General features: G+C 41.2%; 1 protein-coding gene across 3 annotated transcripts in view; it reads right to left on the reverse strand.

Moving 5' to 3' along the window:
• The window catches only part of FLT1 (fms related receptor tyrosine kinase 1), a 176,006-nt gene that overhangs the window by 92,266 nt on the left and 59,120 nt on the right, over positions 1-24,620 (reverse strand). For all 3 annotated transcript variants that reach the window (XM_055317306.1, XM_055317304.1, XM_055317305.1), the window contains exons 10-11: positions 24,375-24,534; positions 3,811-3,925 (exon numbers count right to left, since the gene is read on the reverse strand). In XM_055317306.1, the coding sequence (XP_055173281.1) occupies positions 3,811-3,925; positions 24,375-24,534 (275 nt within the window). The remainder of the gene's footprint in view (positions 1-3,810; positions 3,926-24,374; positions 24,535-24,620) is intronic.

Below are 24,620 nucleotides of genomic sequence, written 5' to 3' on the forward strand. Positions count from 1 at the left end.
AAAAAGAATTATAAACCACAGCTGTAGTCATAACAACGCTTCTTAAATCCTTGACAAGTGATTGCTCATATTTTCTTTTTTTTTTTAAAGAATTGATTAGGTATACTTTTCTTTTTTCTTTTTTAAAGATGTTATTTATTTATTTATTTATTTATTCGAGAGAGAGAGAGAGAGAGAGAGAGAGAGAGAGAGAGAGAGAGAGACAGACAGGCAGAGAGAGAAACAGGCTCCATGCAGGGAGACTGACGTAGGACTCGATCCCGGGTCTCCAGGATCACACCCTGGGCTGAAGGCGGTGCTAAACCGCTGAGCCACCCAGGCTGCCCTGCTCATATTTTCATGCAAGCATGAAAATCATGCTTTTATTTAAAGTGCTGTCACCACTTTAATTTTAGTAGAGCTGTGGCTTTTGGAATAGGAAGACTTTGCTTTGAGGTTCTCATCTGCCACATTTAAGCTGTGTGGCTTTGAGTTCATCTCATCACCCCTGTTTTCTTATCTTTAAAAAGTTAGATAACCACTCTGGCCGGCCAAAGAATGATGTTGACATGAGCATATGTCAAAAAGTTTTACATAACAAGGAATTCAGATGTTATTTGTCATCATTGTTCAATCCTGCATGGGAGGAATGATGCCATCTACTTTGTTGCCTTCAAATGCAAAAAAATACAGCTGAATACACAGATAACATAAGCGTAACCACACTCAGGCAGACAGTACCCAAACAAACGAACTACTCTGAATCAAGATATGCATGTATAAATAGTTTGGCAAGGAGTTGATAGGTTTTTCCTTTTTAAAGCATCACTACCCCTATGCTTGATAATAGCAGATTTTTAGACTACATTTTTCATGAATTCAGCAGAAGAAAAGTCTGAGGTCCATGGGATGTGCCTGGTTCACAAGGTGTCAGCTATTGCTGAGGCTCAGTGGAAGTCAGGAGAACAGGGAATGAACAGTGTGCAAGAGGGGCAGCAAAGGCCACCACCTGTTATAAAAAAAAAAAAAATGCAGGTTCCCTATGTTCAGGATTCCTCAGCTATTCTGTAAATCCACTGTGTGCACAGATTGTACCTGGGCACCTGGGGGCAAGGGGACCAGTGCTAACCTGAAGCCCCCAAAATCCGCTGTAATAAAGTCCTGTAGCTGACCTGCTGAGTAGTAGGTCTTCAATCACCAAACATAAAACTATGACAGGCCTATTAGCCTGAAAGTAGGGTACAATCTCAGAGCCTTTACAGTTTCTTGGCACCTTTTTTAGAGTTGAATCTTCCAAAATTGGTCAAACTAGAAACTACAAAGTTTCAGTTGTGCTAGATGCATAAGTCCTAGATATCCAATGTAGAGCCTAGCACTTCTAGTGAACAATGCTGCGTTGTATACATTTGCTATGTGTTATCATTGATTCACTCATACTATTCATACATTCAGTAGGAAACCTCTAGAGGTGATGGATAAGTTTATGGCGTTGAATGTGATGGTTTCATGGGTGTATATTTATCTCCAAAGTCATCAAACTGTATACATGAAATTTGTCCAGGTTTTTGCATGTCAATCATACATCAATAAAAATTTCTTAAAACTATAAAAGTACCAGCAAAGATACCTGCTAGGCCCTCATTAGGTCAGGGAACTTTTTTTTTTTTTTGGTTAGAAATCTCTTTTTAATTGAGGTATAATTGATATATAACATTGTATTAGTTTCAAACATACAGACATCATGATTCAATATTTGTGTATATTGCAACAGATCACCACAGTCAGTCCTCTTAACATCTGTCATCATACATAGTTAAACCAATCTTTTTTCTTGTGATGAGAACTTCTAAGGTCTATACTCTTAGCAACTTTCAAATATGCAGTTCAGTATTACTAACTATATTCACCATGTTATGCAATACATCCCTGGGACTTAGTTATTTTATAACTGGAACTTGTACCTTTTGACCACCTTCCCTTATTTTTCACAACCCTTACCCCCTGCCTCTGGAAAGCATCAATCTGTGCTCTGTAACCTATAAGCTTGGGGTTTTGTTTGTTTCAGATTCCACATGTAAGTGAGATCATACAGTGTTTGCCCGTCTTTGCCTGACTTCTTTCACTTAGCAAAATGTCCTCAAAGTGCATCCATGTCACAAATGGCAAGATTTCATTCTTTTCTGCGGCTGAGTAATATTCCATTGTGTGTATACACACTATGTATCATTCATTCATTCAATGGGCACTTAAGTTGTTTCCATATCTTGGTTATTATAAATAGTGCTGCTATGACCATAAAGGGTGTAGATATCTTTGAGTTAGTGTTTTTGTCTTCTTTGGCTATATACCCAGAAGTGGAATTGCTAAATTATAGGGTAGATCTATTTTTAATTTTTTAAGGAACCTCTAAAAACCTCACTTTTCATAATAGCTGTATAAATTTACAACCCACCAATAGTGTACAAAGTTACCCTTTTCTCCATGTCCTTGTCCATGCCTATTCTAACAGGTGTCAGGCAATATCTCATTGAACTTTTTTTTTTTTTTAATTTATTCATGACAGACATAGAGAGAGAGGCAAAGACACAGGCAGAGGGAGAAGCAGGCTCCATGCCGGGAGCCCGACGTGGGACTTGATCCCAGGACTCCAGGATCACGCCCTGGGCCAAAGGCAGGCGCTAAACCACTGAGCCACCCAGGGATCCCCTCACTGAGCTATTGATTTGTATTTCTTAGGTCAGGGAATCCTGATACACTGTATAGGTTTATTTTTTTTTTAATTTATTTATGATAGGCACACAGTGAGAGAGAGAGGCAGAGACACAGGCAGAGGGAGAAGCAGGCTCCATGCACCGGGAGCCCGATGTGGGATTCGATCCCGGGTCTCCAGGATCGCGCCCTGGGCCAAAGGCAGGCGCTAAACCGCTGCGCCACCCAGGGATCCCACACTGTATAGGTTTACATACTCTTACTTAGGCTTTGCTTTTGCAAAGAGAGAGGGAAAACAAGATATTTTGTGAAATGGATATATTCCATTTTATCCCTAAACCTTGTACTAGCTTTTGCTTATCAACACCCCACTTTATGTATGTCAGAGATTCTCACTCCTGAGTACATGCTAAAATCTCCCAGGGAACTTTTATGGACTCTGGGCTCTGCTCTAGAGATTCAAATGTAATAATAATTGGTGGAGTATTCTAATATTAAGCCAGAGTTGAAAGCCATTGATACTTGAGAGTTTCCCCCTCTTCCATTAGGACCTAGTACTCATTCCTTTGCAACTGGTGGGCCGTTAGAGAACATACTTTAAGCAGTCTCAGGGTATCTCTCCGTGAAGACATATTTCAGATCTTTGTCTTTCTTCTCTATGAATCTTTGAGCATTTGCATTACTTCTGGTTCTAGTAAACTCAGAACTGGTTGTTGAGTGTGTGTTTTTAAAATAAATATCCCTGGGGTGCCTGGGTGGCTCAGTGGCTGGGTGTCTGCCTTTGGCTCAGGGTGTGATCCCGGGGTCCTGGGATCGAGTCCTGCATCGGGCTCCCTGCACAGAGCCTACTTCTTCCTCTGCCTATGTCTCTGCCTATCTCTCTCTGTGTATCTCATGAATAAATAGATAAAATCTTTAAAAACAAAACAAAACAAAATCTGATTTTGGCCCAGGTCATGAATGATCTCGAGGTCCTGGGATCGAGACCCATGGCCCTTTAGTGGGGAGCCTACCTCTCCCTTCCCCTTTGCCCCACCCCCTGCTCATGGTCTTTCTCTCTCAAAAAAGTAAGATTTTAAAAAATAAAATAAACATGCCAGTGCTTATTTTTACACACCATACCTTATTCTTTCCTTCTATTATTGCCGTGCGCTGAGTGATGCTCTCAATCCTGTTTCCTATGTTGCTGTCCAGTTCCACGATTAGAGACTCTTCCTTGCTGGAGCAAAAGTCATACCTATTAAAAAAAAAAAAAGTAAGTCATCACTATATTGCTTTGTAGCATGGTCCAGCCCATAGTGACAGGTAAAATAGAAATCATTGGTTAAATCCTGAGATAATAAAGATAACAAAATACATTTTTTTCTTTTCCTTTGCTTTTTTCCCTCCATATTCATCCTCACAATTTAAAAACAGAAAATAGGGCAGCCTGAATGGCTCAGTGGTTTAGCGTCGCTTTCAGCCCAGGGTGTGGTCCTGGAGACCCAGGATTGAGTCCCACGTCAGGCTCCCTGCATGAAATGGAGCCTGCTTCTGCCTGTGTCTGTGCCTCTCTCTCTCTCTCTCTCTCTCTCTCTCTCTCTCTCTCTCTGTCTCTCTGTGTGTCTCTCATGAATAAATAAATACAATCTTTAAAAAATAAATAAAAATAAAAACAGAACATATGTTTAGCTGTGAAAGAAACCCACACCAGTGTATCTCTATACATTCTTCTGTTCTGTTAAGTAGTAAGTAAAAATGCAAAAATTAGGAAATTTAATATCTGATTTTAATTAGTTCCTAGTAGAGGAAACATGCAAACACAGGGAAAAAAAGAAGTTATGTTAATGAATGGAAACCTTGAAGAAATAATAGCATTTCACATCTATAAAAGGTTGGTTTTTCATCCAAATATTCCACTATACAGCTAATTTTTTCCAGGGCTAATTAAATGTATATGAAAACACACAGCATGAAGCAGTTATTAAATTCTATTTATTTCCAAGTTTTTTAAAGAGAGAAGTGAGCATGTTCTTTCAAATCTTCTTATCAGCAAGCTTGTTTTCATATGGCTTACTACTCAAATTTTGGTAGAAATATTAACCATTTATTGCATTTTACATATCCCAGGTTCTACATAAATAAAAAAATCCAAACAACAAAAAAAGGCACTTAAGTTCATGCTGATCTGGGTAGTACTATCTTAATTGGCCTTACTTTACTGACAGCTGGCTTTTCCCACCTCAACACCCACAAAACTACTCCCAGACCAAACCCCCAAATGTTCTGGTTTTTAGTGGACTCCTTTTTGCTCCCAAAGCTCCAATGATTATACTGTTAAAAGGCGAGGCTTCCCTGTCTAACAGTCAAGGCCATTCATTGCCCATTCCCTACCTAGAATTTGTGGTGAGCAGAGAGCCTGCTGGGCTCTAATTTGTACTTGTCGTGGGCAGATTATGGGGATTTTCAAACCACGAGGAATTTCACAGTCCAATTTCCAAAGAGAATGAGTAGTTGATCTTAGGTAGCCAATGGTGGCCCATGATTTACTTAAAATAAGTAGAGGAAGAAGGTAGGATAGATGGGATTGTGATGACCAGGAAAAAGTTCTATGATTTTCCTTCTCTGGTCCTTGAGCTGAGAAGGGACTCCAGACTGTCAAACCACCAAGTCTTCCTAGGTGCTCTCTTCTCCAGACCTGTCATCTCCTCCCCCGGACCATGTCTTAAGTGGCCCCATTAGGCCAGCATCTCCAGGGTACAGGGGCCATATCTACTTATTCACTCTGTCCTCAAGGTACAAGAGCCGAGGATGCCTGTGGCACTCCATGAACATCTGTAAATGTTCATGGGGGACCGATACTCTGTTTCTAGAAAGAGCTTTCATTTGTTTTAGTTGTTCATTATTTTCAAACATAATTAGTAAGTACAGCCTTAGTGTAATAAAGCTCCATATACCCATCACCCGGACATAACAGTTATCGGGGTTTTGCCACAGTTGTTTTGTCTTTACTTATTTCTTTCCATTTTTCTCTCCTGTGAAGTATTTTAAAGCCTTTCTCAGATGTTGTGTTATTTCAGCCCTACATACTTCAGTGCATATCCCTAAAATAATGTACTTTTTTAAAGATGAAAATAATGCCATTATTATGCCTAGTTGTACCTGTTTCATAAGCCAGATGTCCCCAAATATTGTCCAAATGTCTCTTTTACAGTTAGACTGTAAGATTTAAAATAAGAAAGAATAATAGGGACTGGCCATTCCTGGCCTAAGGAATTTATGCAATTTCTAACAGATATTCTTTATAGTCATCAGGTAAAGTAAGTGAACATTTTAACTGTTATTGATTAGTAGAGGAAAATGAACCCAAGAGAAATCATATACTCTCTCCGTTACTTGAAACATTTTAGTGCTAGTTTTGAAATCTGAAGTCATTTTGCTATTTTTCAAAGACCCTACTCTCCGTTCTTTGGACTGTAACATTCATGCCTTGAGCCACTGGTTGACCTCATGTCCTTCACATACACTCAATGCATTTACAAGTAAACACAGCACACATATGCCTTACATGTAGATAGGTTTATTACACACGGGCACACCTGTGTTGGCATTGTGCCATCAAACAGTTGACGTTCTCTTGTATCTGGAAAAGAAGATTTAATTCCATTCCTTTTCCCCCAAAGAAGTGAAAAAGATAAACGGATGCCTCAGGCAGAGATCTTAATTGCATACTCTTGGTCTTCAGGAAAGGCAAAGAAATATGTTGGAGTACAGCAAGTCTAGGCGTTTCCCCGAGGGAAGTGCAGTCTGCTACCCAAGTTCATGGAGGGCTGTCAGCCTCTGACCCCCACCCCCAGCCCCCAGGGGTGGCAGCTGATGGCAAAAGCCCTAGCATGGAAACTGTAGGCTAGACTCACGGCAGGGTCCTCCCAGTGCAAAGGACACATTCTGTGGCCATTTTCTAATTTGGGGACTCTTTTTTTTTTTTCTTTTTCCCTCTTTGTAATTGGAACCATAAAAATAGAATGTCATTTAGGAACCTGACTATATAACAGCACTTGAAAAGAGATTTAGGGGGAAGGGAATTTGCCTAAGCCTTAAGAATACATCAAGCTCTTAAGGAAGTAGATTGTGCCATGTTTGAAGATGCAAAGATAATCACTGTGCTGGGAACCGTCTTGAGGGGGGAGGAAGCTGAACAACAAGAGGAAAGCAGCGTTCACTCCTGATTTCGCACAGGAAGCCCACAGCACCTCCTGCCAAAGGGAGATAAGAAAGCTCCCAGGCACTATTCTGGACAAGGCCACTGTTATCAGCTTCAGCTCTGCGGTCCTCTCCATGCTCCAAGCCTCTGTCTCTTGCCTAATGAGCTTTCGGACTCCTACCTCCATTTGCATACAGAGTGACAAATACAATAGCATGGAGGTATTTATAACCATTGAGACGCAAAAAATTTCCGGGGTAAGGGTGTATTCCATGTCATCTCATCAATTGCCCTGGAGTTGAAACAAATTCGTTCTGGACAAGAGATTGATATAAATAAGTTAAAACAAAACAGCCAATTATGAATCCAACACATGGAGCTGAGACCCTACGTGTGACATGTCAGTCTGTCTAACTCCAACTGGGAGCCATCTGTGGGACTCTCCCACCTGGTCTAAGTAACCAGGCTGCTTCTTTCCATCCATAATGGGAAAACACCACCCTCCATAAGTGCAGATGGCATTACAGACCTGCATACTCTGGTTGATTTTTCCTGTAGTGGTGATGGATTTGCCCTATTCCCTTCACATTCATAAATATTTGGCTCCTATGTGACCAAAGACAGATGAAGGCAGTCTGGGGCCACAGCCAAAGACAAAGGTAGCACTGAGGTCCAACCTGCAATCTTGACTGCTGCTCCTAACAGGCAAGCTAACCAGCCAATGGGCTATAATAATTGTAATATACACCATGCAATATTATACTCTATTTTCTACTTGCTAAGCACCATGCTAAGTGATTCATATTATTCTATCTCATTAAACTACACAACCTAAAAAAGTAGGTGCTATCATCCCCCCCCCCCTTTAATGGACAGGGAAATTGAAGATTAGAGAGGTTAAGTAAATTACCCAAGGTTAAACAGCTAGTCAATGGCAGAGGCACAATTTTCATCAGTTCTGGCTCATTCCAAAATCTGTGCACTTAACCCTTACCCCACATGCAACATAATATCCGCATAATATAATCATATACCAAGAGATTTTCATACTTTTTTTTTTTATGATAGTCACACAGAGAGAGAGAGAGAGGCAGAGACACAGGCAGAGGGAGAAGCAGGCTCCATGCACCGGAAGCCCGACGTGGGATTCGATCCCGGATCTCCAGGATTGCGCCCTGGGCCAAAGGCAGGTGCTAAACCACTGAGCCACCCAGGAATCCCGATTTTCATACTTCAGTGCTTCTTTGTATATAGGAAGAAAAGGCTGCTCAAACATTCACTACACAAATTCTATTACTGCACTGGGGATTTAATGCCTTTTTCTTTTTCTTTTTTTTTTAGCCCTTTCTGCATCAAAGCTTCTTCCCAAAATTTAGCAAACAACTCTTACCACACACCAAAATGTATTCAGTGCCCAAAGTGTGCAAGCTGCACAATTACAGCTTATAGTAGAACTCCCTTTGCCATCCAGGCTCTGAACTCAGTTCCCACTTCATTTCACAAATCCTCTCGACCGCTTTATAGGAAAAGCGGGGCAGAATGTACCCAAAGGCCCATTTATTTGTGTTCACCTGTGCTTTTTCTTAGTGCTGGCTTTGAACAATTCTGATTTTCAGACCTTCTACATTCTTCCTGCTTTCCTTTCCCCTCACCTTCCCTCAGACACAGAGCTCATACTTTCTTTTCTTTAGAGAATGGCTGGTTGCATCTGGTGGAATCAGAAGGGAGCATCCAGCTGGGTGAGCGTTAGCCACTGATGGTTAGTATCTGGTTCATGGTTAGTATCTGTTTATTCTTCGAAGTGGTGTTCTCAGAACAGTTCAACACTTCACCGAGCCTTTCTAGAAGCCAACCATCTGTTTAGTGCCTGTTACAATACCCACAATCTCCTGGAGTTATCCAGTATGACTTCTCATTTCTTAAATGATTTCTGCTATTTCCAGAAGGTCCTACTCCATAGTCTAAATCTCAACGTAAAAAGAGATGGCTGTTTTTTTTTTGGGGGGGGGGGGGCTCACCTTTTTCATCCCATGATAAATAAATGATATTAAGCTGATCTTTCTTTCAACATTTCTGTTCTGCTAAATCCTGACTCTTGATTGGCTGAAGGGAAACTGGCTGTTACTGAGCTACTGCTAATAGACCAGGCCTGGACTAGGGGACTATGCACATTTAAGTCCAACTAGTTTTCACAGTTGCCCTTAAGTGAAGCAGGCATTATAAATGACCATTTCAAAAATCATTTTACTACTATGGAAACCAAGACTCAGAAAAACCAAATGCCTTCCTCAGACTCCCACAGAACCTAGCAGACCTGGTATCATAACCCAGATATATTCAACTCTTTTCACCACACCAGAACTCAATCCATCACATAGGACAAATTCTGTTCCCAAGGAGCCTCCTCAAACTTCTATCACCATTCTTCACAGGGTGAATCTGGCTCAGAGTCACAGGCTAGAGGAAAACTCTGGGGGTCCTCTGAATCAAACTGGTACAAAGTCAGACACCAAGAGAAAGTGCAAATTTAGCTTTCAAAAGGAGAAGCAGCACCTAGTCATTTGGTAGAGGAGGAAAGGGCAGAAGATTATTTTGTAATTACATTTTTGACATAAATTGATTTGTTTTGATCATCAAAATGTTTTGATGCTAAAATTATAGGAACTCCTGGGTTCCTACTGGCTGATGAATTTTATCATTTAAAAAAATCTTGCAACGAAATAACGAATCCAACTTTTATCACAATCTCAGTCTTCCCTCTAACTTATTTGTGTCTGCACGATCCCAGACATGCTCTGGGATGAAGTTAGCCTGGTTTACTATGAATTTCAATACTTGAAGCAGGCAGCACACTTTAAAGAGGGCCTCTGGGGTGGGTGTGGGGGTGCACAGTGGTGAGCTGAGCACCCAATCCCCAATGGCTGCCTATTTGAGCCTGAGCCATGCCTAGCAATGAATGTATCAATTTATAATTAAAACACACTTCATTGGAAAAGAGGCTCTAGAAAACTCTACAAGGTCTCAAGACAGAGAATAATCTCTTTCTCCCTATTTCTCTTTTGGATGATGAGATCTAAGGACTTCTGGTGTGGATTCTGCTTATCTGTTTAATGGATTTGACTGCACGTGCTAACTCTGATTAGAATCTGTTTGTACAGAATATTGAATCATTTCAAGTTAGGAAACAAAGGGGTAGAGCAGTAATAAAGAACAAATCGAGGCTGTAAAATGTCTTTAAAAAAAGCCTAGAAAGGAAAAAAAAAAAAAGACCACCTGGCAGCCAGCCAGAGAGCATGGCCGGGGCTGGTTCCCCATTATGGTGCGCCATCCTGTAGCAGGGCCTGATGTAAACTTTGCTCTGCTACTGTGGGTGTTGTGTCAAAACATTAGTGATAGTGTATCTGAGCCATCAGATTAATAGAATCTGCGCACACTCTCTATTCCCCTCCTCTCACGTTCTCTCAAAACAAATAAAACAATATAGGGGAGGGGATGCTGGCAGCAAAAGGTGCGGAGTTGGAAGGAGTGTTTAGACAGAATGGTTCCTGCTCCTTCTGCTCCAGGAAGAGGGCCTGGGCCTTCAGGGTGGTCACAGGGTCACGCTGAGGGGATCCTGGACAAGTGGCTCTTTTGCACACAGGGAGACCTTGTGACGCCTTGGAGCCCATACTGAAAACTACTTCTTGTCTGAATGGAGAGGGGGGAGTGGAGAAGGCTTCTCAGGGATTGAAGGCTCTGGGTCAGCTCCTTGGACAATGGTGGAGGTGATCCAGCACCCTGGCCACCTCTGTTTCGATAAGAGCTTTTCCGTGAGCGTCTTGGCCTGCGCTGCTTCCTGCCCTCCAGGGTCTCGTGGTCCATTCACACTCAGAACAAGGCCTGTCTTCCCAGCCTCTGCTTTCCTTCCTCCTCTCTCCCTGCTTGCTTCCACCAACAGCTCCAAGCCACCCATGACTCTGTTCTTCTCTCTTTTACAGAACCTGAGCCAGGTCAAGGCATCCTTGCCACCCTAACCGGGGTGACAAAGGATGGATACTTACTAGGCCACACCCAGGTGTGGGTCATAACAAGAACACCTACTTTGTTCATTCATTTTTTTTCTTCTAAATGAAAAGACTGCTCAGTTGAGGAAGGGTGATTTGATAAATAAAAATTCCTTAGGAAAATCTCAAGAGGAGCTACAAATAATATCCTTGAATCCATTCAAGGAATCTTAAGGTGTTAACTCTATTTCAAGCTATTGTTACATTTTGTTCTCACGGAAAGGAAGAGAGCACATTACCTTTTATATAGCTGTCAATGCTGAAATGTCCAAAGATCCTTCAGCCGTAGGGGTGGGCAATCACAATTTAGCATTAGGAACGTAGAATTGAGACCTACTCTGACCTGAGTTCAAATCATAGTTTTACAACTTCCTAGTTTTGTAAGCCTGGACAGCAAAAACCCAGCTATGAAAATCAGAGTCACAGAAAGTTGCTCAGAGAACTTAGAATCTTTTCAATCCTTTGAATAATTCTTAAATAGACAAATCATATAACTTTTAAAAAAATTATTTGAGAGAGAGAGAGAGAGAGCATGCACACGTGTGGTGGGGGAAGGGCAGAGGGAGAGGGAGAGAGAGAGACTCTCAAGCAGACTCCTGGCTGAGTGCAGAGCCTGACTTGGGGCTTGATCTCATGACCCTGAGATCATGACCAGAGCCAAAATCAAGAGTTGGACTCTTAACCGACTAAGCCACCCAAGCTCCCTGCATTGTACCACTTTTAATAAATTCTGGTTTGGTGTTATGCCACTGATGAACACTAAGGAATGTGATGATTTCCAGTCCTGGGACACTCATTGAAGTAGAAATGTGGTTGAGGAGTTTGTGCACACTACATCCCAAGGATTATGACAGGAGAAATCATTTTTCTCAAATTTCAGTTTCCTGAAAGCTTTTTCTTGGTTGGTTTTTATCTGATGGGCCCCTTAATCTTCCAAGTGTCTATTTCATTTCTCTTTTTCTCTCTTGACGCTAGACAGTAAAAGCATATGGGCCGTATCTTAGTACTGGCCTCACCGCATTTTCTCCTTTCATTCAGGTTTGCTAAATTATTTATTGTACTCTTTGTAAACCAACTCAGATTCTTTGGGAAATGAATGTGTCTTTAACATTGCAAACTCAAAAGAAGTAACGCCATGTTACCATGTCTTACTGGTTTTACTATAGGAGTTAAAAGATAAACAGAAGGGAAATAATTTACAGAAGATCTTTTTGCTGTCCATGATGGCGAACATCAGGGTGATACTCAACGAGTTAATTTATGTAATGTGCTTAGCACAGTGCCCAACACACAGTAGATAGATTGATAATATAAACTGTCATTTTGTTATCTCACTAGATAGAGAGCTACTTAAGAGCTGGGACTATGTTTATTCATCATTATAACCTTATGGCCTAGCCCAGCCACCTGTAAACAGTAGAGGAGCACACCCATCTCCACCTCACACTGAGGAGAAGAGTGAATCTTGACAATGCCCTGACTAGATGTGGATTCAACCCCCATGTTAGGTGTCAACCTACCATCCATCACATACCTCAAATGTGCTGAAAAAAGGGCACTACTGACCCTCAAATGACCTCACACATATCCTGTCAACTAAGCACTGTCACCACCATCACTGCCTGGCCACTCACAGTGAGGAGTACCAGTGGAGCCAGAGGGTCTGACTGTGACCTGGATGAAGCCCTCACAGTGTAACCCATATCTGACAAACTGATAGTCCTGGACAATTTCAACTTAGGCAATGAGGCTGATGTGTGGAGAAGAATCTTCTGGTCAAACAGAAAATAGAAGACCAACCAGCACTTCATCTTTCCTCAAGAGTAGGCAAAAATATTGGCTCATAATTATTAGCACCATTGTGTTCAAATAAAAAAAATGTATATTCATACATGTTCCATTTAAGAAGTAAAATCATATCCTCTGAAAGTAGAAGATTTAGATCCTTCAGTTATTAAAGAACATATACATTTATTGAAGAGACAAGTCAAATATGTGCTCATATATCAAAATATCAGAAAAATATCAGAATATAATTGAGCACAAGTAAGTAAGAAGTCAAGAGCCCCTAGGCTAGCGTAGCTGGGTCAAGAATTGGGTCAATGAATGTTTGAATAGCTGAGGTAGAATTTTCAAATGCGAGTAGATTTAGGATATTATAGCTCCTCTAATTTCCAAAAAGAAAAAGAAAAAAAAATCTGAAAGTTCTACCCTTTCTGTTCCATTCTAATTTCTTTGGAGTAAATCACCATAGTCAGAAGACCTGTCTAAAGATGCAAGCACAGGGGAGCCTGGGTGGCCAGTCGGTGAAGTGTCCGACTGTTGGTTTTGGCTGAGGTCATGATCTCAAGGTTCAGAGATGGAGCCCTGTGATGGACTCTGCACTCAGTGAAGAGTCCGCTTGGGACTCTCGTTCCCTCTCCTTCTGTCCCTCACCCTTCTCTCTCTCTGTCTCTCTCAAATAAGTAAATAAATAATTTTTTTAAAAAAATTAAAGATGCAAGCATATTTTCTGGGAGAACATTAACCTAACAGCATGGATCATTTTGTCAGAATACTGTCAGCTTTCACAGGATACTCATGTGCATATAATGCCACTTCAGAAGGAAGCTGCTTTGCAGTGGGCAGTCCTAGAGTAATCTAAAAATACTGGACAAGTTCCAGCAAACAAACTTAGCCCTCACAATGCACCAGCCACGGAACTAAATACTTCATATATACTTCATAAATGAGCTATATACTAGCTCATTTAATCCCTGCAAACAAGCTTAAGGTATCAGTGCTACTATCTCTATTGTGTAGATCGGGAAACTCAGACATACAAAGGTAGTTTATTTTACCAGGAAGCTGGTAGACAGTAATAGGTGGTAGAGCCAGGATTCAGGCTCTGTAGCCCATGACCTTAAATTCTAGACTATATTTTTCTGCATCCTAATACCTTTTAAAATTGGTTCTTGATGTCATTAACATAGGCCTCTCCAAACATATTTGTTTCTGGATCATGAGCTTGTGCCCCCAAGTTAATCAACTTAAGGTCTAAGTAGTTATTACAGAGCCAACCCTCATAATGAAAATGAAGTGCCTGGTTGATGATGTGAGAGAAGGCCACTCACTTATAGACTCTGACACCAGAAAACCAGGGCTGGTTTTCTAACAAGGTACTTAAACTTTCTATAATGGCAATAATCCCAGATCTGCCTCACAGAAGCTCTGTAATAATTAAATGAGGCAGTACATATAAAGCATACATTAAACACTTAATGTACTATAAAGTACTCAATAATTTTCAGCTACAAAAGAAATAAAAATAGAAAGCCTAGGCCATAGAGTCTTCTGGACATAATCTTCTATTTGGCTCTAAGTAGTCTCCACCCATTCTCGTTTTCCTCACCTTATTTACCCAAAGGCTTTTTCACACGAGGGAATTTCTCAATAAGGTAGCAATCAGTGATCATCTTACATAGTTTTCAATGATGAAGACAAGGCATCTGGAATGTTAAAAGCCTCAGGAAATGGGATAACATGCCCCCAGATCATTTTTTTAAAATCTACCTATTTATTTTTAAAGATATTATTTATTTGAGAGAGAGAGAGAACATGAGTGGGGGATAGGGGCAGAGGGAGATAGAGAGGGAGAAGCAGACTCCGCACTCAGTGGGGAACCCCACAGGGGTTCGATCCCAGGACCCTGAGATCATGACCTGACTTGAAGGCAGACGCTTAACCGACTAAGCTACCCAGGAGCCACCCCCTCCCTCCCCCAATCATTTTTTAAAAAGCTCAAGTGAAAATCCAAGTTCTTGGATTCTAAGGCTTTGATCTTCAGATGTGCAGGACAGAATTTCAGGGACACAATGCACATGACACATGCTAAAGACGGGTGACAGAAGTAAGACCGCCAACAATGAACCTGTGAAAGTCTATCAGTCCACGCAAGTAAGTGATGAGGTGGCCCATGTGCAGTTGATAGCGGAAGAGCCAAGCATTAGCCAGGAAGGAGGGCTGAGGTAGAATGAATGGCTGGCTCAACTATTTAGCCCTCATATGAAAAATTCTACATCAGGTCCATATCCAGCTTTCCAAGTTTTGGTTTTCAATTTTCTCAGCCCAAACCTGATGAGCCGGCCAAGTTATGCTTGGTGCATGTCCTTTTCAACTCTTCATCCCATTCCTATCCCCATGTCCTTCTGGCGTATCTATGTTCCTTTCTGTTTGCTGTTCTAGTACCTACCCATCATCTTTAGGACTCAGGTCTTATTTCCCCCAGAGTTTCCTTGAAACTGTAGTCCTTATTACCTACCAGCCACTGAAACCATGACAGTTCATTTATTCATCCAGGTTACAGGCCCCTCCCATGGAGACTCAATGCAATGTTATGGTAGAAATAAGAACGAACAGGAATAATAGACAGGAAATCAGAGACTTGGGCCCAGTCCCAGGCTTGCCATGAACTAGCTGTGAGGTGAGGGATGATTATCTTTGTGCCAGTTTCTCCTCTATAAAACAAGCTCTTCTTAATCTTGAAGATTCCCTAATTCTAAGTGAATGAAGCATTCCAGGTGAGTAGGTCAAGGCCTGTGGAGACGTCCATGTCTTTACTGCATTTACTCATCAACTATAAACTCAAGCTTTCTCCTTCATTTTCTTTCATCCTCCCCTCCCCCTCAGCCCATTCTTTGCCTCCTGCAAAAATCCACAGCTTTGTGAGCCCCCTCTCTGAGGTCTGAGTGCTTGCCGAATCCTGATCCAAAAAATTAATCCTGAACAACAAAGGAGGGAATGAGACTCCCCTGCAAGAGAGCAAACCCCACCGCATGGAGAAAAAGTCATACAGAGGGCCAGTGCCACCACAGCAGAAGTGCCAAATTGACTGACTTCCTTTCCTCCTCAGGTTGCTCTTATTTAGACCTGCTTGTCCCACTAGGTTTATACTCCGTCAAAAGGTCTATTCGCACCTGTAGGTGTGGTGCCCAGACCAGTACAGGTCATCATCACCAGTTCCCAAAGTAATCGTGAAATCTGAGTCAAATTCTCCCAGCTGCTCTTTCTCCTCTTCCTTCCCATCCTCAGTGCAACTCTAACTTCCAGGTGGACTTTGTGGGATGACTGGCTCAAGAGTAAACCCAGTGGGTTAGGCAAGTCCCCCTTGAGGATTTCTGTGACTTTCTCTGGGAACCCACAGGGTGTACTTAGAGGAATCTCATGGCACACCAATGAAAAGTAACCTTCTGAAATGCCAACCTACTTAGCCTCTCCTATTCCATGATCTGAAAACACCTGAGAAATAACTTTCTGAGCTTCAGTTTCCTGGTAAGGAAATTATGTCCATTCTGTAGAATTGTACAGATCAGGGACACTGTATGGAAAGGGGAGAACACAGCTTTGGCACTAGGAAGGGCTCATTGATTACGTCTGTTATCATTAAGTAGATAGTGGCATTTGAGGTGACAAGACATCCCGAGGCTTCTAGAGAAAGTAGGAAGAAACAAGTTCTACGGACTTGAAGCGCATTTTAAGACACCATCTGGCCATAGTCTAAATCCATTATATCCTTTCTATCTTCTCAATGCACCAGGCTGTATTTTTTCACCTAAAAGGGCAGGGAGGCTACATTAAAATCAGTGACCAGAGTTTATATTTCAAGAAATAGTCTCCCGATTTTATTCCTTGTGCTACACCACTATGGGGGACTGGAGTGGGGGTTTCCTTAAAAAAGGAATAAAACAGTCTATTAAGTTATTGGAGATCTAACTAAAATGTAGACTTCCAAGAAGAGGTGCATGTCTTATAAGTGATCTGTCCTATTTATCTATTACCTAAGGCTCTTGTGTCTGGACATTAGTTTCTAGATTCAGTCTTGAAAATACTCATTCAATTTTTAAAAATCTGTGAGTTTTAAAAATCAAAGAAAATTTGAGAGGCTCACCCATCTTTTTTAAGGAAACTTCCCAAACCATATGTCATTACCTTCTGATATTCCTAATCCTGGGAAGCAACGCTGAATTTGCTCAAAAGATCCCTCTAAAAACTGCTCTGCGTAGACTTCCTATGACTCAGCCTTTTGGTTTAATTTAAACACATAATGAAATATTTGACAGCAATTACAGGAGACAGTTAATTCATTAGAAACAATTATTCATCAGACTCGTATTACCATGAGGAGTGGGAAAAAGAGGCAAATCTCACAAAGCAGAGAAAAGTGGCAGAGAGGCATTTGGCAAATGAACTCGTGCTCTGTTCTCAGGACTTTGTATGAAATATTAATAAGGGCCCTCGTCCAAACATTCACATTGGGCAGCATGCACTTCCTCATCCAGCAATTATATAACAGAAAGCAAGAAGTTTCTCATTAGTAAGTGAACATTCATGTTTGCTTGTGATGAAAGCCTCCTGTAGAAGACAGCCAGATTAATTTGAGCTTGTTTGTTCAAGCTCAAAGTTCTGCTAAAGTGGTCTCCAGTGAATGAGTCTTCCTTCTTTAAAATCCCCATTTTGATTCAGGGTTTTGTGTATGGCACATTAAAACTCTCGATGGTGTGCCTGGTTTGAGTCCATAAACCCATACGTACCTTGCATGGAAAATCTGGCAAGAGACACATGGACACAAATTATATGTATGCTTGAGAGGGATGTGATAAATGTTAAAAAACATGCAGTATGTGATATTTCCAAAAGGAAAGGTCTTCTTAAATCATGCTTTCCTTTGACATCTGACCTACAGATAGCCCCTAGGAAATGTTGACTTTTTCAGTGTTTAAATTGTTTAAAACTTTCATTTTGTAGATAGTAGAATATGGGACATAACATTGTTTCAGCCCCAAAATAACAGACCTTCATGCTGGCAGTCAATTAAATCCTTGAGTACATTTCTAATTAACTACCATTAACAATTGTTTTGTTTGGGTCCTGTTAGGTTTGTGCATCAGCGGGGTATGTCTCTCAGATGATCTCAGATGATCTATCCCTCACACATCCCTAATGATACAAGCCTTCCTTTCTTTGCCAATTTGCTGATGTAAACAATAGAGAGATGCAATTAAGCGAGTCCTTCTCCGAGTTCCTAGATGCCTCTGCTTTCCTTTATTTTGTAGGCCACCTCCCATCAACCTCCCCGCCCCCCCCGCCCCGCCCCCCCCCCCCCCGCCGCCCCCTGGGAAGCCCAGCAAAGCACACTTGGTCCTGGAGTGGTCTGCTTTCCCAGACCCAAACCCCAGTCCTCTACCGCTGGGCAGGTGAGGCGGGTTCCAAAATGGGACATCAAATTGTGCGGCGGGGATTATCACATCCTATTAAACTAAAGCGTGTAACTATCTGAGACTCCAGATCAGACTGGCTTTAGAGTTCCGGAAGCAGTTCCTTAAAATTCCATGTACACCTATCACGTTTTTCTTAGAAAATCCACCATTTCGGCTAAGAAAGTAATACAGAATACTCTACCCTCCTCACCTGCCATGAGTTGAGAATCCAATTACATTTGTTTGCATTCCAGAGGGACTCGGCAAAAGATCAAATAAAGCAAGCGAAGTCGGGCTAAGTGGGCAAAGAATGATAATGCCTTTGCTTGGCTGGGCTGGGCCAAGACTGGCACAGGTAGTCCAGGTTGGCAATGAAAAAAATGTGGGTTGACACCCACAGTGGGGGAGCTGTGGGTTGTTTTTTTAATGGGTAATTACTAGCATCATAATTACTGAGGCAGCTCTGTACCACAGAATACATACTTAGATGGAAGCCCTTCTCTTACAACCATTCAACTTGCACAGGTTCATTTTTTTCAATGAATTGGGCACTGATCCCCAGAGTTAATCCTCGGGTCAAATTGCTTGATAATTTGTAAGAAGCAGAAGGGGGGAAATATCAATGTGCCACAACTAGGAAATTATTTCAAGCTTTTTTGAATGAAGAAAATGTCGTTTTAAGTGATTTTCTCATTTCACTCATGAATAGCTATGTATTATAGGAAAAGGGAAGCAGGGCAGTTACCATTTACAGAAGGGGAAATTGAAACACAGATTAAATAACTGGCCAAGGTCACAAAGAAGTCAGGGCCTGTGCCAAGAATAGAACCCACTTCCTTGCTTCCCGGGTCTCTATCCCTGACACTGGGAAATAGACATTCTGCAGGTACACGTCCAGAGAGAATAAGTAATTAACAGATATGTTTGATCTTACATAATAAAACATAATGGCCAACAGTGTGGATCTTTGTTTTACGCACGGTTGGTGTGATAAGTAGATGGGTGACAATGTATTTGGGTTGAACACCAATGATGTGCACAACACATTTGTAACATGCGAGCAATGTGAAGGTAGCAGAAGGAGCAAAAGTTTCTCTCTATGTATTTTTACTGGTCACCACCAATACCTGGCAAAGCAAATGAGATTTTTCCCAAAGAACTCAATTCACTTAACGGTTTTTTTCCACTAAAAGCAGCATAGTTTGTGCTGCCACTCTGTTATCATCTATAGTGTTATATGTGACCTCGATAGTTAGATGGGGACAGAGAATGAAAGCAGCCTGTGACGGAAAGAGCGTGTGCTCTAAAAACAAAGCTGCAGTTAATCACAGCGGCTGCAGGCCTTCACCCTCCCCTCCCGAGAGAAAAGACACAAACACATTCAACATTTGAAAGGCAAGCCTTCGTTTTAAAAAGAAGACAAAGCAACCTCAGAGGGGTAGACGCTGGGCACTGACAGGAGCTGGGCACTGACAGGGTCGGGGAGCTGGGCTGGGGAGCTGGGCTGCGTTCATGGGTTAAGGGCGAGTGTCAGGAAGGACTCAGCAGCGGCCCACTCACCACCCTCCTCTTTGCGGGGAGTAAATGGCCCAACCAGGTCTGAATTCTCCAGTTAGTTGCCAGTGGGGCTCCTAGGTGCTCAAGCACGCAGCAATAAATACAGTCTCCCACCATCTCAGACTCTTCCCAAGAAAGTGCAATGGGTGATCTGAGTACCAGCATCATGCCAAGGCCGTCCGATCCGTTTCCAGCCGGGCCCCACAAATCCATCTACTCCATTTCCCAAAGATGGGTCCCTTCCCTCCAGTTCAAGACTGTTATTCATTCCTGTAGAGACCATTCTCCATGCTATGCCCCGTGAGATGGAACCAGCACTGTGGCAAAGCACTATGTGAGCAAGCTCACTACATGGGCAGTGAGTCACACTCCGTAGTCCCACTCAGTTCTTCAACATCCGGGGTGGGGGGGGTGAACTTCTAGAATCTACTGTGGGTTCACCAAGTAGGAATCAGCTCTCCCATGTCCCATGCTGCCCCACCCTGGACTTTGCCAACCCACAGGTCAGAACCACTTCCTCCCATGACAGGAAACGAGTGAGTGAGGCAGGCCGCACACACCGGGACAGTTGTTTCGGTCCCCCACTGCAGTTTTTCGTAGTCTTGCTTTTCTTTCTGCTTAACTCATCTGTATTTCCTTTGTTTTTCTTCTGAAAAATCACATTGATTTTTTTGTCAATTCTACCCCCAGGCCTACATTTCTATTTCTCAAGCCCAGCAAAATCACACTTGACTTTCCACCATTTGTGTTCACTTCTCAGAAACTTTAGGTTAAAAATTGTCACTGTTGTGAAACTAGCTCTATAGTAGGCAGAAAATTCTTTTCCAGTTCCTTAAAAGTTTTAGAGCCTTATTAGAGAATTTTATCCTACTGCTAGCAGTTATCACAACCTTGCCTTTCTTCAGCATTCTGTCCATTACTTCATTCTATCCTCATATTGTCTCTGTGAAGTGTGTAGAATTATCATCCGTATGTTATATGAACAGAAGCTGTAAACTATGCACATGTGAAAGGGACTATAAGCTTACCTACCTTTATGCACATGCCCTAGGTTATGCCCATACTAATCTGGAACAAGTTTAGGAATATTTATTTAGAAGTCTCTGCTAATTGCTAAAGATGAGGAAAAAATCCAAAATTTCACTTCATTGGGCATTGATAAGTTATTTTAATGCTATTAAAATCTAGCTCTCCTACTACTTTACCACCCAAATGTGCAGGAAAGTAAAAGGGGAAAAACTTTGTTATATTTCTTCCCCACTCATTAGGAATGTAAATTGGAAAGTAACTACCTTTTCCCTCTCTTTTATTAGCAATGTTTTATAAGAACAAACTCTAGGTGAATCAAAAGCATAGCTAAGACTTAGCAGTGTATCACTTTTTTTTTTTTTTAAGGAGGAAATTTCTTCTAATGTTATTTATGGTTGAATTTCCACAAAGATGGACTAGTTGAGTAGTAGTTCTGACAAGTTTAAAATATATTTATGTATTTACTGGGTACTAGTAAATACATAAACTTATTAGTTGGCCATATTAAACCAATTAATAAGTTTGAGCTACTTAGGGGCACCTGGGCAGCTCAGTCAGTTAAGCGTCTGCCTTTGGCTCAAGTCATGATCCTGGGGTCCTGGGATCAAGCCCTGTGTTGGCCTCCCTGCTCAGTGAGGAACCTGCTTCTCTTTCTCTCTCTCTCTCCTACTACCCCACCCCTGCCTGGCACATACGCTCTCTCACTTGCTCTATTTCAAATAAATAAATAAAACATATTTTCTTTTAAAAAAAAAGTTTGAGCTACTGAAACACATTCAAACCTCAAAACTAACCCTAATGCTTCGGTTGTGTCCATATATAGATATGTCTTTTAACAAGAGCCTAAAATTTAAATACCAAGAATTATTCTATATATTCAAGAGTAATGTGTATGTATTAAAATTGCCTAATCTCTTTTGACAGGCATGAATAGATACCACCATGCAAATATGTTACTATGTAACTCAAAATAAAATTCTAAAAATTCATGCGATAGAATGCCCTTTATTCAAATGTCACTAAAATTCTTATCTACAACGGTATCTAAGTGTTAATATATAAAATACATTTATACAAAGACACATTTGAAAACTTCTAATAATTAAGGAAGGCTCCATTTATCTGCTAAGTTTAGCTTCTATCTGTTCTATTTGTGTCCTACCGCACAAAGGTCCTATATGTCTCTAAGTTAAATGTTCTGATTTAACCATCAAGCACTGAATTCAGGCCTGACACAGGTAAGTTGCTCAGTCTGTTGACTTAGAAAAAAATAACTCTCTATTGACTTAGAAAAAAAGTAACTTCTTAGGGATATGCATATTTTATAGCAGATAATTTCAAGTAATGACATAACATTTTTTTAAATGAAATATCACTGAAAAAGTTAAAGCTTGCATTTCTGATCTGTCTTGTGATTGGTTTTTTAAAAAATGCCTTGATCAAAGCATAGGTCAAATGGTCAACAAACATTTACTGAAGATTAGAGGCACTACTTTGAGTCTTGAGAGAAGTCAAAGAGGAATTACACATCCTTCCAGACCCTGGTAAGCTTACTCCATGACACAAAAGAAGGATCCCATGTACCACAAAGAAATCAGAAGAAGAGAGCTAATGCCTCCAAAGTTTTACTTCAAATGACTTCATTCCCCAAACCATATTTTATTACTATTATTCAAACCCAACTTTATTTTTAAAAAAGATTTTATTTATTTTTTCACAAGAAACACACACAGAGAGAAGCAGAGACATAGGCAGAGGGAAAAGCAGGCTCCATGCAGGGAGCCCCATGTGGGACTTGATCCCGGGATTCCAGGGTCACACCCTGAGTCAAAGGCAGACACTTAACCACTGAGCCACCCAGGTGTCCCCAAACCTAACTTTATAACATTATATTACCTCATTGACAATTATTATTTTCTAACAGAGTTCCTATTTCTGTCCTAAATAGATTTGAAATTATATTTTTATTTTTTTAAGTAGGCTCCATGCCCAGCAGAGAGCCCACTGTGGGGCTCAAACTCATGACCCTGAGATCAAGACCTGAGCTGAACTCAAGAGTCAGACACTTAACTGACTGAGCCACCTAAGCACCCCTGGAATTGAAATTTTAGGTTTGCTATTGTCAAAACAAGCATTAAAAACATCTATAAAAGGCCATTATGTTATTCCCTGAAAATTCAAAACTTTATACTTTTCTCTAAATAACTTAAATTATTTAGTTATTTTTCACTTATTTGCATGTTAGGTTGGCACAAATATCCAGGTCTTAAGGGGATGGGGAAATAAATATCCATAAATATGGATGCCTGCCCCTAAATTAGCAAAATCATACAAAATCTCAGTAGACCTCATTTTTGGGGGGGTTAAGTACCCATAGTGGTAAAGAAGATATTCAAGATTTGTAATTTCTCCATATTACTATTCTTAGCAAATGGCATTCACATGAGGAATCAGGATATGTGTGGAAACAGCTACTTCTCAGGAACCCTAGCACTCACTAGTAGCTTTCACTCTCAGAATGAAAGGCCTTATGCAAAAGATTACAACAGAAGATGAAGAGTTGAAATGGCAGGGAGAATCCAGAAAACCAAATAGCCACTCTTTACACTAGATTCATGTCTCACCTTTTTATCAAGCTAAACATTTAGTTTCTTTTTTTTTTTTTTAAATAGCAATTTTCCCAAACACTCTGCAAGTGGAGTTAAAAAGCAATAAAGCAAATTTATGGCAAAGTGATTGCTCTTGGGCAGTCCCAATAATATCTTATTGTTTCACTTATCAATTCTATTCTCGTCCTTCAAATTAGCTCCCATGAACTGTCCTTAGCATCATGCCTCTAGACTAAACAAAAATGAAAAAAGAGAAACAGGACTCAGTCATCAACAGGATGCAAGGAAGCACTGCACAATGACCAGAAGGTAGGGACGTAGCCATTCGGCAAACACACAGTAAGCTTCTACCACTGTGTGTGCCTAGAGATACAGAGGTGCTCTCAGTCAGCTCAGGGCTCTAAGATAAAGCAAATGTATGGAAATGTATGCAAACCCAGCAAAGGATGCAAACCCAGAGAAGTGTTAAGGAGGCCCGGCTCATACAGGCTCATACAGAAGAGGGAGAAAGGAGTCTGAATGAGGCAGTCAGGAGAGTTCACAGAGAAGCTAACATAAGAGGTAAGCCTCAGAGGATAAGGAGGCAGCAAATGGGTGGAAGTGTATTTCAGATGAATGGAAGAGCATGAGCAAAATCTACAATGGGTAATCATCAGTGCAGGGAAGATCTCCTATCATATCCAATGTTCACAAAATGGGAAATGGGAAGGCCACTGTAGCTGGATTATCCAAAGTCTGGAGGTTTTCAGTTGAGAACAAGAGAACTGGAGTTCCAACCTGAGTTTCAAAAAAGGCTCACAAGGTGACCTTGATCCTGCCCCTGTGCTCTGAACACTATCAACTAGAGAGAAAAACTAGAAATGAGGAAAGAAGAGTAGGTATTACCTACTTTTTCCTGTGAGAGGGAAAGCCTTTGCCCCAAATATAACTGAATATTCCATTTGCAAACTTCCATGTGTGTCCATTAAAGAATCTTGAGTCCAAGTATGGTAAGTATTTGAAAGTTAATCTGGAAACAAACTGTCCTTACCTTGCTTTGGAATGATTATGGTTACAGGGACGCCAGAACCATCTGACTGTAGGTTGAGGGATACCGTAAATGGTACAGGTCAGGATTTGTCTGCTGCCCAGGGGATAGAGAGTCGGGTCTGGAAAGGATGACACGGCCTTTTCATAGATCTGGGGTTTCACTGGAAGAGAGATGAATAGGACAGAAGTCAAGAGCTGTGCGGTGACCTTCTCCTGGGCTACAGCATGAAAGACCACTTCTCCCTGG

Source organism: Nyctereutes procyonoides, unplaced genomic scaffold (genome assembly GCF_905146905.1).
Source record: "Nyctereutes procyonoides isolate TBG_1078 unplaced genomic scaffold, NYPRO_anot_genome, whole genome shotgun sequence".
NCBI classification, from domain to species: domain Eukaryota; kingdom Metazoa; phylum Chordata; class Mammalia; order Carnivora; family Canidae; genus Nyctereutes; species Nyctereutes procyonoides.